Source organism: Lichenostomus cassidix, chromosome 1 (genome assembly GCF_008360975.1).
Source record: "Lichenostomus cassidix isolate B80296 chromosome 1, HeHo_3.0, whole genome shotgun sequence".
Taxonomy (NCBI): domain Eukaryota; kingdom Metazoa; phylum Chordata; class Aves; order Passeriformes; family Meliphagidae; genus Lichenostomus; species Lichenostomus cassidix.
The window spans coordinates 18,757,839-18,772,229 of NC_139479.1; the positions used below are offsets into that span (position 1 = coordinate 18,757,839).

At 40.4% G+C, this 14,391-nt stretch overlaps 1 protein-coding gene and 1 long non-coding RNA gene across 7 annotated transcripts in view; one reads left to right on the top strand and one right to left on the bottom strand.

Moving 5' to 3' along the window:
- ARHGAP6 (Rho GTPase activating protein 6) overlaps window positions 1–14,391 on the top strand; it is a 319,510-nt gene that overhangs the window by 272,498 nt on the left and 32,621 nt on the right. For all 6 annotated transcript variants that reach the window (XM_085052175.1, XM_085052184.1, XM_085052223.1 and 3 more), the window contains 2 exons: window positions 3,507–3,578; window positions 13,774–14,030. In XM_085052175.1, the coding sequence (XP_084908301.1) occupies window positions 3,507–3,578; window positions 13,774–14,030 (329 nt within the window). The remainder of the gene's footprint in view (window positions 1–3,506; window positions 3,579–13,773; window positions 14,031–14,391) is intronic.
- On the bottom strand, window positions 7,024–13,648 carry LOC146444300 (uncharacterized). Its single transcript, XR_014850017.1, has 4 exons — window positions 13,068–13,648; window positions 10,725–10,824; window positions 8,840–9,037; window positions 7,024–8,609 (listed from the first exon to the last, which is right to left on the bottom strand). It is a non-coding gene; the product is annotated as an uncharacterized LOC146444300 (long non-coding RNA).

Sequence of the window (14,391 nt, forward strand, 5' to 3'; positions counted from 1 at the left end):
TTCTCAAAACCACATGGCAGCTAATAATTAGCTGCCATGAACCCAATTCACCCAATTATTGTTGTGAATTGGGTTCATTTAATATGTAAAACTGCTAGAGTTGCATAAGTCTTTAAACATGTTATAAATATTTTACCAGTGTTCAGGCCTGATGTACCCTGAATCAACACTCATTTCAAAACATATTTATTTGTACAGCATATAGACTGTAATTTATCATATTGTTTGCTGGGGAGGAGGACAACTTGAACTGACCTCAGACCTCTTGGCAGATCTTCTAAGTTTTAATTTTTCGCTGAGATTCCTTTCAGTCTTATTTTCAAATACAGCACTTTTTTTCCCTTGTGGACTAAACTGTAAATGTAAATGATCGTAGCAGAACACTTCATTTTACATAAAGTTTTGATTCTCTCATTCTTTAGTGTCTCAGTTGACTTCAGTGGGATGTCAGAAAATCAATAAATGGGTTTTTGGAGAATAAGGCTCTGTGACTCCAAAGAAATGTTAGTCATCTATCAAAAAGCTTCTGTGAAGCAGTTACTTGAATTTATAACATGAAAAATAATTTGAAAATTATTTTATATATATAAAGGCAGAACACAATGGTTGCACGGAACCTTATAAAAACAAGCTGTACAGTCAGGTGTATGTAAGCAGTCTACCAGCTATTCATATTGTCAAGAGGTGAAAGAATTTTTCTTACAAACTCAATCTTAGCAACAGGAAATGTCAGAAGGTGTGAAAAGTCTGGGCTTTTAATCAATCAAAATATGTCTTTGAGTTATAACCTTGTCATATAGCTAAGAAGAAAAGGAAAATCTAATCGCAGACCATATCAGGCAATGAACTACCACCATTGAATTGCTCTACTCACATCCAAACACCTTATATATCTTTTCAGTCTTATTACAGAGAGATGAATTCTCACCAGAGCAGATGCTGGATAAGGGGAATTAACATAACCAACACATGGCAGTTCTACCTTGAAACAGGAGCTGAGTATCCTAGTTAGTGAGTGCTGGGAACCCTTCCATCCAGGAAGGCTGCTGGTACCCTGCGGTGCATCAGAAACAGCTTTGCCAGCAGATCAAGGGAGGTGATCCTGCCCATCTTCTCACCCCTAGTGAGGCACATCCAGAGTGCTGGGGCCAGCTGTGGGCTCCTCAGTACAAAAGAGACAATCAGCTACTGGAGAGGGTCCAGCAGATGCCTACAAAGACAATGAGGGGTCTGGAGCATGTGTCTTATGAAGAGAGCTTAAGGGAGCTGGGCCTGTCTCTAGAATACTGAGAGGGGATCTCATAAGTCCATGTAAATACCTCAGAGGTAGAGATGGTGCCAGACTCTTTGCAGCAGTGCTCAGCTACAGGACAAGGAGTAATTGCAATAAACTAAAGGACAAGAAGTTTAATCTCAATGTGAGGAAGAACTTCATTGCATTGAGGATGGCAGAGCACTGGAACAGGCTGCCCAGGGAGGTCCTGGAATCTCCCTCTCTGCTCCAGGTGACCCTGCACTGGGGTTGGACTAGATGATCTAGGAAGGGACTAGAGGTCTCTTCCAACCCTAACCATTTTGTGATTCTGTGGTATGCTGGAAGTAACTGCAGGTGCAAGTGTGCAAGTGGAGTCGTTCCAACCACCATTACAAAAAGTAAAAAGAAATGTTACTTTTAAATTAAAAGGATATTAACTGCCGATTAAAAAAAAGTCAGAATTTGTTGAGCTATTAGGTAATGTTCTAGACTTGGTTTTCAGTAGGATTTGAGGGAAAAGTATGGAGACATAGCTTGTGTTCTCTCATGACCCCGACTTGCAAAGATGAGAGTTCATCAACAAAGATCCACTTCACTCCCCTGTGGTATGTTCCTTCCTATAAAAGACCACTTAAGACACTGTCTTACAAAACTAGAAAAATGTGTTGAGACATTATTTGGTGACCCCCTTGCCCTAAAAGTGAAAGGGATATGGTGGTCTCATTTTTGAGTTTTTGCCATATTACAATACTAGTAAGAAAAAGGTGCATGTTCATTAAACTTGATCTAGAGCAGTGTCTATGTTAGCATATCAGTCCCTGTGTGTCCCGGGTTAATGATAAGACTCTCTCTCCTCCGAGAGCGAAGGGCCCCGACACCCCCTCCCCCACCCACAACAGAACCTCTCAGATGGAAGTGAAGAAAAAACTATTTATTTGACAAAACCACGCAGAGTGCCCTGCAAGGCACAGGGGAAGGGGAAAACCAAGGTGAAAAGGAGTTATTCAACCTGATTAAAAAGTCCTTTTCTCAGACGCAGTCCCTCTCCTCCTCGCCCCCCACCCGGGGCCGGGTGGAGCTCCCTGGAGAGCTCTGCTGTCCTCTGGCCCTCCTGGGTCTCCGGGTGGCAAAGCAGATCGAAGAGAAGGGGTCCAAACGAGGAAAAAGAAAAAATGGGAAAAAAACCGGGAACAGAGCTCACTCCGACCCCCGTCCAGCACGCAGTCTCTGCCGGGCGACGAATCCTCCCCCGGAGCAAGGCTTGGAGAAAATGTTTTCAAAACAACCCGCGTTTCTCTCTGCGGCTGGGTGCAGTTAAAGAGACAGGACCACACATTTTTACACATTTTTTTCTTTCTTGGGCATATAAGCCAACGATAGGGGATAAAGGATTATCATAACATCAATCCAAGACATTGTGGTAGACCCTTTATATTGCTTTGGAACTTGAAAAATTCAAGAGGTACAAGTTAAAGCAGGCCCATGACTTAATCCCTGGTATTCATTGAGACCTAATAAATAAAATGCTGTTTTGTTGACTTTTCATTATAAAAGATGCTGCTGAAGGAAATAATGATAACCAGCCTTTTGATATAATCGTTTCAAGAACCAACCTGCCTCTGATATTGCTTGAAATCTTTGGTCCTTAATACCTTAGTGAAAACTTGGACAATATATAGGTTGTCAGAACAATAATTTCTCTGAAACTCCAATCCATCTGAACCAATCTGGACATGCTGTACCCAACTGCCAGCTCCCAGTGTGAGTTCAGATCAGATGGGTCATGTGAAGGTGGTCAGCTATCACCCAACTGGTATGACTGGTATGCAAACTTTATCCTGGAGGTTAGTAATCCTCCCTTGCAGCTCCACACCTGAATCACAGTCTTGTGACCATGGATGAAGGCTTTCCAGTACCTTTCAGGTTTATGGTACCTTGCTGTCAAGAGCATCCAGCAACAAACCTCCCTTGTTAACTGTTCAGTGACCACACATGTGTAGATGAGCCCAGCAGCATGCAGGGGATACATTTGGGTTCCCTGGTACAGCCTCAGCATTTGGGTGAACAAAGCCACTCTCCCGTGGGCTGGAGGACTGTGACAGCCCCTAGCCTTTGTGAAATGCGCCTCACATCCTTCCTGATTCCAAGTGCTGTGGCCATCTCACTCCATGTTCCTACAGCTTGTGCAGCAGTTTGTTCAGTGTTACTTCACTTACTTCCTTCTCTTGTTTTCTTTTTTTGCCTCTTACAGATGGACAAAAGAGGAAGAAGTCACTAAGAAAGAAACTGGACTCTTTAGGAAAGGAGAAGAACAGAGACAAAGGTAAAATGAGTACTTAGTGATCAGGTTTTAGTTTGCATATGAGGTTTTTTTAGTCTGAAACATACTTTTTGGAGTAGGAGAATGTTGTTGAGCTGATATACTGTTCAGGTATTTATTTTCAAGCTGAAAAATATATTTTATCTTTTCTGGTTGACTTTAGTATAACTCAGATCTCTTTGACTGAAAGTTTTGGGGTTTTTTCCTGAGACAAAAGGAAGAGCGAAAGGACTGCATCTTTTCTCCATTGTTTTTTCTCCCCATTTTCACCATCCAGCACAGAGTGTGGTCTGGATAACATGATCCAGTTTTTTACCTACATTTGCCCTCTCCTCTTTCAGTTTACAAAGCACATAAACCCAGCACTGACCAAGCAAGTCAGTTGGTTTGCTTTTCTTTCTTTAACCTTAGGAAAATAGCCATTGTTTAAAATATATATAAATGCTTCAGTGCTACTGATCAGTTGGATTTTAATAAACTCCATGTGACACAGCTTTACAGGTATGGTTCTACTCTTTTGTTTGGACACTAATCAGCTTTATGGGCTGGGTTCTAATCCAAGACCTGAAGCTGACCTGTAATTTGGAGCCATTTGAACTAAGTCTAAATACTGAGACACCGAAAAGTGTCTGTGAAATTGCATGCAGGTAATTATGCATCTAATTTTGTGTTCACTTCTGGAAAAGAAGTTCTGAAAAAATGGTAGTAAAACTCAGTATTGATATTCCAGTTTCACAAATGTGCACACAAAAGCAGGAATTTGTGACAGAAGTGACCTGGTTAGTCTGATGTCCTCACTTTTAATCTAGTTTAGCAGAACAATGGAACTTTGTAATTCCACTGAAAAAAATAACATCCCAATTTCAAAGTTAATTTAGATAGCTGTCAAGAAGAAAATATTTTTCTTTTAATTTTTATTTGTTTGATGACTTCAGATGTGTGATTATTATTTTCTTCATTTAAAATTGGTCATGGAAAATATTTGTATTAATCTTTCTGAAACTGAATGTCCCCTAACATGTTTTGTATTTCCAGTGGCTTCCTATGTTCCATTCCAAGTACCAAACTTTTCATTTGTTACAATAATCACTTGATGTGTGACTGAGCTCACATCCATAAGAAGTCTTTAAGGAAGAGGTTTAATGATTTTATAGCCACTTTTGGGGGAAGATCTATTCTTTACTGTCATATTAATGTATTACATTTGGCTACACTGTAATTAGTCATTGCATTGCTATGGTTTTTTTCTGTAGTTGTTCGTGCAGTTAACAGTGCAAAGCAGCATAGTTCTGTGCAAAACCTGCCCTGCTTTTCAATGTGCTTGCCAGATATTGATCTTCATAGAGCCGGTGGTGTGCTCTTCTGCATCAAAAAAGGCTGACCACATCCTGCTTTTTTTTTCAAATGTTCTATCTCTCACAAATTTTTGATGTACTGATGTCTTTTATCTTTCCTCCCTTATGAGTAGCATGACTTTGGTGGTCTCTGTTGAAGGTTTCTCTTCAGAAGCTTTTTTGAGAGTTAATAGACATTTTTGGGTTTTTTTTTCCCTCACATTTTTCATTGCTGTAGCAGATTTGCTGTGTCACCCAAACTTGGTGGATCTTTGCAATTGCACTATGAGAGCTCCACCAATGCTCTTTGTTGCAGTGCCTTAAGAAGTGAGTGTCCTTTTGGTGATGGATACAAATCCTTAACCCTTAGTTGGTCTATTCCAGTAAATTCTCTGTTGCCAAAGATCTTTTAAACAATATTTTTTTTCTTACATTGCCTTGCATTCTTTTGTACTTCCTTACAGCCGTGGTTTATTTCAGCCGAGCTCTGTTTCTAATAATTACACCGCTGCACTGGTTGAGCACTTCCAGATAATATTATTTTCTATTAAACTTCTGTTCAGGGATTTTCTTGTATGTCTACCTTGCATGGTAGCATTTATACTCCATTCAGTTAGTAGGTTTGGGGATATACTTGATTTTTATTCTGAAGAGTTTTCTGAGTGCACTTTGCCATTTAGGGCTCACTAGTTGCCACAGTGAAGGTCAACACTTTGTAGTTATTCATCATTGTTTACATTTATATACTTCCTGGTTTTTAGCATTGCTCATAATATCTCGTTAACTATACCAAGCATTTTTAGAAATCACTATGCTGATTCTCCTAATTTTAATTCCTTTTTTCTTCTTACATAAAATTCAAGTTTCAAACATATACCCCTCTGCTTTTATCCTTTTTCTCTCATGTCTCACTGCCTTATTCTGAGTTACAGAGATGTTTTACGTAGTCTCTCCACTTATAAAATATTATAGGAGCACCCTCTGAGAGGAAAATATCCCAGCACTTCTCAAACACTAGAATCTGCATCTCTCCTTCCTTTAGGAAAAACTTGCTTTGATTAGTAAGGGTCCAGAAAATTGGAAGTAGTCAGGTTCTGAACAGGTTGTGTTAGCAAAGTGAAAAGAAAGGTATATTTGCTCTACCTTATTGCCCACAGTAAATGTTTGGAAAAAATAGCTCAAATAGCAGCATGTGGCATCTTACTTCTCAGGTTTTCTGGCCATGGTTGGTTCTGGTGTACTTTTCTCTGCCCTTCAGAGTTACTAAAGATCATCTGCTGCTCAGGTATGTGCTGAACAGACTGTTAATGCATGGCAGCAGAGGGAATGAACAACCAGGATTGCTGGTTTGTGCCATGTGGGCCATCAGCCTGGCACAGTGGTTGAAAGGTGGCTGTTTTCCTGTGGGAAGCAGCAGGACCAACATCTCCTCCAGCCTCAGGAGCTGGGAGGGGAAAGTATTGCCCAGCTTTCAGGAGACAAGTTGGCTCTGGAAAGAAAAATGAAAGGCCCTGTGCTGCTGGTGTGCATAAGGATGAGCCTGCCATGCTCACCTCACAACTGAGCCCCACCACTTTCCCTGAACAGTGGCCTCCATGTCACCTGCAGTCAGAGTTAACCTCCCTTGACATGCCTTTCACAGCAGGCTTGTGTAGAGAGGGTATCTTCCATTTCTGGCCAGCCAGTCCAAGACAAACACTTCTCACTGTGATCATGGGTGTGCTACACAAAAGGCTGGGAGCACACGCCTACCCAGGCAGCTCCCTAGTCTTCATGTCTGAAAGGAATGCCTTCTCTATGTTTATTTTGGGGGGTTGTGGGTTTTTTTCTTTTTATGACTAGTCCAGCTGCACTGTTGTGAGAAGAAAACAATGAGACCAGGCCACAGGACAGTCGAAGGGGAAGCAGGGAAGCTGATTTCCAGACACTTCTTACAGAGGAGATGCAGCTGCCTTAATGCAGACTTCATTTCCATCCCTTCAGCATCACTTTTGTAAACACAGTTGCAGTTGGAAGAGTAGTTAATTCCAAACATTTTGAGTTTTATCTATCCCAGCCTGGGATCCCCCACATGCCCAGACGAGTAATAGCTGAGGGCACCAACAGCTGAGGGCACCATGTTGTTAGTCCTGCCCAGAGTACATACCACCTGAAAATCTCCTTTTGCAAAGACAGAGTCCTGAAGGTTAATCCTGACAACGATGCAGCACCATGTGGTCACATGTGTGGGTTGCAGTCAAAGATAACAGGGATGTGCCTGGCACAGGAGGCCACAGAGGTGGAAGGAAAGTGCCACCATGCTGATCACCAGGGATGCACCATGGAGGCCTCACTGTAGCTCTTGCCTGACAAACCCTTTCCTTCAGCACTGACATACACTGAACTGCCCCGGGGTGTAGGTGTCTGTGGTTACTCTCTGGGGAGGTGCCACCTCTTTCCAATTTGTGCCCAAGACTGTTTCTCCCCCCCCCCCCCCTCCCCCAGGTGTCTATAACCAAAAGGAATGGTACTCATTTTTTCTAGGGCTGTTCGGAGATTTAGTAAATTGTATTTTAGGACTCAGTCCAATCTATAGAGTTTTTACTGTCTAAACTTCACATTTTATTTAGATGGATCAATCAACCTGTCTGTTAAGTGAGAGTTTCAGCAAGCTGTCAGACTTCTGAAGGCTAATAAAGACACTACAGTAGAATTGAATGCACTTTAAACAAGTTTCATATCTTTATTTTGTGCTTTTTGATGTCTGTCAACATCTCTTTAAGAGGGGAGAAATTGTAAAACAAGGGCTTTTTTCAATTGTTATTACATCTCTTGAGTGACTCACCAAAGCAAGATATAGCAAAACTTGCTCGATGTAAACAGACTAAACAGGAGAACAGCACTCCACCCAGATATTTAAGCAATATTTTCAGCTTCCATCATTCAAGTGTTTTTTCTTTATCCAGCCTCCTTGTTATTAATGGCCATCGTGACCTTCAATCCTACTGTCTACATATGTCTCCAAACATTGGCTTTAGCTACTGACAAACAGCACTTGGGCTGGAGGAGCCTGAACATGTCCATGCTGCTTGGAATAAGAAATTCTCGGGATGCTATGCATGCTGGCAGCTGGATACTGTTCCCTTATGAATTTGCTGCTAATTTTGATGGCAGCAGAAGCAGAGCCTTTTTTCCATCCCCTGCCAGTGATTTGGGTGTCAGCATAAGCAGGCCTACTTTTAAAGTACACACAGGCATTCCTGAGAGAGATGCCTCCCAGAAATTACTTGTCCTAGAAGATTTTATCAGTAAACCAACTTCGTTTTGCCTTGGTTCCAGTAAACCTCACAGGTGAACAAAGAGACCTGCTCAGAAATGTCAATCATTTTTTACATGATTGTTTGAATAACTGAGAATCATCCCTTTTGCTGATGTTTCTGTGTGGAATGTAAGTACTTGGCAGATTGATCTGTGAGGCCTTAGCAAGCTGCTGTGTATGCAGGACTTCCTGAGAAAAGGCTTCCTGGTAACTCCGTGGCATATGCAAATCCAGCAGTAGATGTTTGATTTTTCCTTAGTTCAAAATTCTTGGAACCGTCTTCTGTGTTTACTTTCCATTCATGCTCAGTAAATTAAGATGTATTTCTTAATGTTTGCATTTGTTCTCAGTAATTCAGCCTATCGTGGTGTCCATGTGCCTTGACACAGCCTAAGGAGAGAGCTGAATAAATGAAGTGTCTTTTTTTATTATGGTTTATCAGAAATTGTTTTTTTCCAAGCCTTTCCAGCACCCCAGCATACTTAAAAAAAAAAAAAAAAACTTTCAGAAGGGTTTTTAAAGCAATTCTGTGCCATATTTTATACTAAAGTACCAAATAATCTCCTAATTTTTTGTTAAAACCCCTCCAGACCTCCCCTCAGAAAAAGCATAAGTAGTTGGGAGTGGCTTACATCACTCCTTGAAGGTCAGTGAGATCCAAGTAGATGGAGAAGAGATTTTCAGCCACACAACTGATGCTGAGAACATTGCCTTATTTAGGATCTCTTGGAGTCACAGGTTTTGAAGAACCTTGAGATTGGAAGGAGTTTTGCAGTTCCCATTATGGACTAAGGTTTTGATTTTCTCTTTCCACCACTGTCTCTACAGATCTGAAATAATCAATTTCAGTTAGTAAAACAGAGTTACCCTGTCTGGCTAGCTGGGGAGATTGACTTAAAGACCAAATTTAAATATCCCTTTAAAAGCATGATCTCTATTCCTGTCATTTAAATAGAGGTGGTACAAGCACCTTAGTAAATCTTGGTCACAGGATTTTAGCAGCCCAAAACCAACTTTCATGACATATGTAAGAAAAAACTCCAAATGCTAAGAAGACTAGCCATAGTTACTTTTCACTTGAAAATTCATTACAATCTAGAATATAGACCTCACTAGTTCTTAACTGACTGCTATGTTTTGTGGGATGGAAAGCAGTTTTCACCAGTTGAAACTTCAGAGAAGTCTTTTAAACTATATTTGGACAGGGTGACATGAGGTCAAGTAATCTATAACCATGTGGGTCAATGTCCTGAATATTATCATCTGATCAGCAAAGAGGAAGATTTGGGATCACTGAAACTCCTACTTGATCTGTATGGGAATTTTTCTGTGACATGCTGCTTTTTATTGGAAAATGATGATTTACCACCAAAGAAAGATTTCTTAGGAACGTATCAGTTTCAATCAAAATTGTGTTGAAAAACTTGACTCAGCTGCAAGATTGACTTTCTTATAAGAGAAATTATACACTTCTCCAAAATAGTAAATTGTCTCCGTTGCCAGTAAACACTGAAAACTGGAATGTATTAAAAGTGCTGCTGGCTAAGGATACGAATCTATGTTTCCAAGCTGACTGCCCAGTCTGCCAGGTTGTTTCACATTTCTACATGATGCTTTCTGAAAAATGTCTTTTTAAGGTGCCCAGTCACCTCATTGAATAAGTGATCTCTCTTTTGTTGAGTTTACAGAGAATAGCTAACTTGGTAGCTTTGGCACTCAGTATATATACATCAGACTAAGGTTTGAGCCACTGCTTTAATAATAAAGTCACATTTAATTGAATTAATTTAGCCACGTTTCTTCATGCAAATAAAACCTCTCCAACAGTGGGGATCCCCAGCCTACAGCTGTAGAGAGGCAGTTGATCCTTTTACCTTAACTGTGAGCCTAGAGCCTCACACATCTTGAGCCTTGAGTTAGTGCCCTTTCTCTCCCATCCCTGGGCTTGCTAATTGCTTCACTTGAGTACAACTTTTCTTTTTTAATGGATCTGAAATGTGAGAAATGTCATTCACTCTAATCACCTGTCCAACAAGGAAGTTGTTGCGATTGAATACTTCCAAAGAGTGGTGGGTAGAACATGCTCCCCATCACCACACCCCATGGTGCAAGCACACACATTTTGGTGGAACTTGAGGCTGTAGCCAGTCTGCAGAGGGGGCAGCTTAATTTCAACAAATGAGCAAACTGGGTTTGCCAACTCCTTAATGTAATTACCACTGCCATCTGTATTTAGTCTGTAATACAGCCAGTTGGTTTTCATCCAGTTCCAGATCTCTGCCAGACATTGAGAAATCAAGGAAGCGGTTCTTGTCCTCTGAGGAGGCCTACAGCAGAGGCTCAGTGTCCTTTCTCTGGCCCACACTGAGCAAGAGCAATTAAAAACCTGGAATCCCACACCTGAGAGTTTCCTAGGAGGGGCAACACCTACCTCAAAATACCAGCCTTCACATATTGAAGTGAGGGAGAGGGTAATTTTAATTAAATTTGTGTAATGAAGCAGTGCTAAGTTCATACCTCCTGCTGATCTTGCCCCAGTTGATGTAGTACCAATGGCAGTTAGGCATCACGTGAGCTAAATACTGCTGTCCTCTCCCAGTCTGAAGCACAAGCAGCTCTGAGCCAAACCAGAGAAATATCTTGTGTTCAGGATTTAATTTGTCTATTTTCTCAGGAATTGTTGTGGAAGGACCAAAGAAAAGGGGGTACTGGGAGTATAACAAAGCACCCAGTTAGACAGGCAGAAGGGGAAACATGTTGCATATGGAGATTTTAAATTTGTCATCTTAAATGTTAATTGGGAAGATAATGCAGAACAGTCAAAAGAATTAAATATTAATACTGTCATAATTGTGTAGACACATTCTACTGGTTACAGGAGGGAAAGGTCTAACTGAACTGGAACTGGCAATCCCTGCATTGCTTGATACCCGTATGATAATGTTCTTTCTTGTCCTAAATTAAATGCAGATGGTTTTAGATGTCATTCTACTCATGGGTCACCTCCAGGCTTGCTTGATATATGAGGCTCTGCTTCCTGATTTAGTTTTGTCTGGCCACCAAAGTTAATTCATGTCTTAACATTTCATGCTTCTAAAGAGCAGGAATGTTTCTACCAAATCAGAACAAAGGGCTTTTGTTTCTTTGGTGCGATAGACTAGTAGTGTCCTCATTCAAGATTATTAAAATATCCTCTTCTTTTCAATGTCTTACCTTAATCTAAATGCGAGTACAGATAGAATTTGAAAGTGTCCTCAAAGACATAGTCAGACCCAGGAGGAATTATGGCCTTTAAATATTTATATGATTGTGGCAAAAGAGAAGTATAATATATCAGAATTTCTGTGTCCTTTTTTTTTTTATAAGTGCTCTTTTCATGCTTACAAATATTGGTTTTAATCTCTGGTGCTTTATTTCTGATACAAGCATGTCTGAAGCTGGAACATACAGAAGTTGCATTCATTTTCACCAGGGTGAATGACATCAATATCTATTTTTTCATTCTATTTGAACACAAACCAGTCTAGTTGGAAATCTGTCCTGATGGTTTTGCCTCTGCTAATCTCAGATAGGTGTGATTTGAAACTTAATGATGAGAATTTCATTGTTAGTTGCTAGCTGATTCACTGTAAAACATTTTTCTATTTTGTCAAATATGTAAGCATTTTACTTTGAGACCTGAGGTATATTCTGGTTTTGTACATTACAGTTATATTGATGTGGGATGGGATTATGTTCTTGTTGTTAACTTAGACAAATGTGTTCTCCATATTTCCATGCATCTATTTTTTTTTAATGTTACCAAGGAATTTTGTACTGATACACCATTATTAAAAAGGTTTAATCTTACCAGTATTTAAAACAGTCAAGATCTAGTGTAAATTTAAAACCATATCCTTGAAGGCTTAGTCTGAATAGTGGATGTGTTTCCAGCTCTCTGTACAGATAGATTCATACTCTTCTGAACAGTAGCGGAACCCGTGCAACATGCTGGCACCCCTTGACTCTGGTGCTTTACAGTGTTTATGAGAAAGGAGCCTGGAGAAGGGATCTGAAACATGAGAGAGCTTTGGCACAGTCCAACGAGGCTCCTCAGTCTCAGAGTGGTTACCAGAGCTTTTGATGCCCCTCTGCAGCGTCTACATGCAATCAGTAGTGCCTGTCTTCAGTTACTTTGAGAGGAAGTGACAGTGGACTCAAGGCTGACACTCCACACGGTGGCAATCATCAGCTCCTTTCTATTCCTTGGTACACCTTTTTATACCCTTTCTTCACATGCATAGCAGGTGCTCCTTATTATATTATAGTTGGTTAGCAAACCATCGGCAGGTGCTTTGTCCAATCAGTCACACACCTCTGCATTCTCTGCTTCATTCTTTAACAAAATTGTTTATTTCTCGTTTAGGGGCACAGCTGTAACTTATTTAGGTTTAGATTGCTTGCAGCTTTTTCTTATCTTACCACAATTCCCTCTTTTTCCTCTTTAACTACAAATGATGTTTTGCCATCTTTCATGGCTTTGTTAACATGAACTTCTATGATCTTTTTCTCTTTTACAATCTTATTTCCATTCTACTTGTCACATCTATCTTTCGGATTTATTCTTTTACTTTGGTCTTCGCATTCTGGACACATAATTTGGATTTGCTGCACCATACTAGGTTCAATCTGCTGAACTATAATTTGCATTTTTCTTCTTTTACACACAGAATATTTTTCTATTGCCCCTCTCTCTTTACCAAAACTTTCACACCTTGCACAAATACCAGTTTTTTTTTTTAAATTCACAGCAGAACATCCAAAATAATTTTTTCTTCTGCTGACATTTCGGTCCCCATTTCTATGTTCCCAGCCACTCACCTGGGGTCAGGTGTCTCTTTTATTTTTTTCTTTAAGTTGTCCAGACTTCTTCAGGCTCCCACTCCAGCTGTTTGCTTGGCCGAGCTCCACCACTGGCAGCTCTCTGAGCCACAGTCTCAACCCTCATCACATCAGAGTCACTGTTTGACAAGGGACTTACAACTGACATTCCACACAGTGGCAAGCATCAGCTCTTTCTTAGTTCTTGGTACACCTTTTTATACCCTTTCTTCACATGCCTAGGAGGTGCTCCTCATTACATTAATGTTGGTTAGCAAACCATGCACAGGTGCCTTCTCCAATCAGTCACACACCTCCGTATTCTTGGCTTCATTCTATAACAAAATTGTTTATTTCGCTTGTTTAGGAGCACAGCTGTAACTTATTTGGGTTTAGGTTGCTTGGAGCTTTTTCTTATCTTACCGTAAGGAAGTAATTAGATCTGATCCCAGATGATTTTCCAAGATTCAGTGCAGTATATCTTGCATGATGTGGCTGGAAACAGGATTCTCATACCATGGGCTACAATTACCTGGCACTGTTATTACTATTTTTATTATTCAATCCAATACTTCATTGGAATTACTGTATCTTTAAAGGGACTTCAGATTGTTTTTCTTTTTAACAACTTATCAGTTAGTTCTTTTTGTACTAAATAATTACCAGATGTTTGGTAAATATTAGGGTTTTCTTGTTATTTTTGCAGAATTTATTCCCCAGGCTTTTGGAATGCCTTTGTCTCAAGTGATTGCTAATGACCGGGCCTACAAGCTCAAGCAAGACTCTCAGAGAGAAGAGCAAAGAGATGTTTCAGATTTTGTGGCCTTCCTCTTGCCGTTCGGAGCTAAAAGACAGAACAAAGAACTTTCAAGCAGTAACTCATCTCTCAGCTCAACCTCAGAAACACCGAATGAATCCACTTCTCCTAACACACCTGAGCCAGCGCCGCGAGCAAGGAGGCGTGTAAGTAGTCACATCACAATGGGCTGTCCAGAGGGTCTAGATGGACCAGGAAAAAACTGCTGTGTGTGTGGACTGTGGAATATTTTCCTGTTATGTTCAAATAGTGGGTTTTTTTCAGGTGGAAGTCAGCCTCAACAGCATCAGAAAACTCTTAACTCTAGTGGGAATCTTCTTTTGCTGATGCTGCTGGGAAAAGATCATATGGACTCTGCAAGTCTGTTACAGATTGCAAAGAGGCAGAGAGGTTATCTAGAAGTCTTCCTGTTTGCTCCCTTTATCTATCTCCTTCTAAGTCTTTTAGATTTAACAAATTCCATCTGTCTTCAACCTAATTTTTTCAGCAAAGGAAAACTAAACCTAT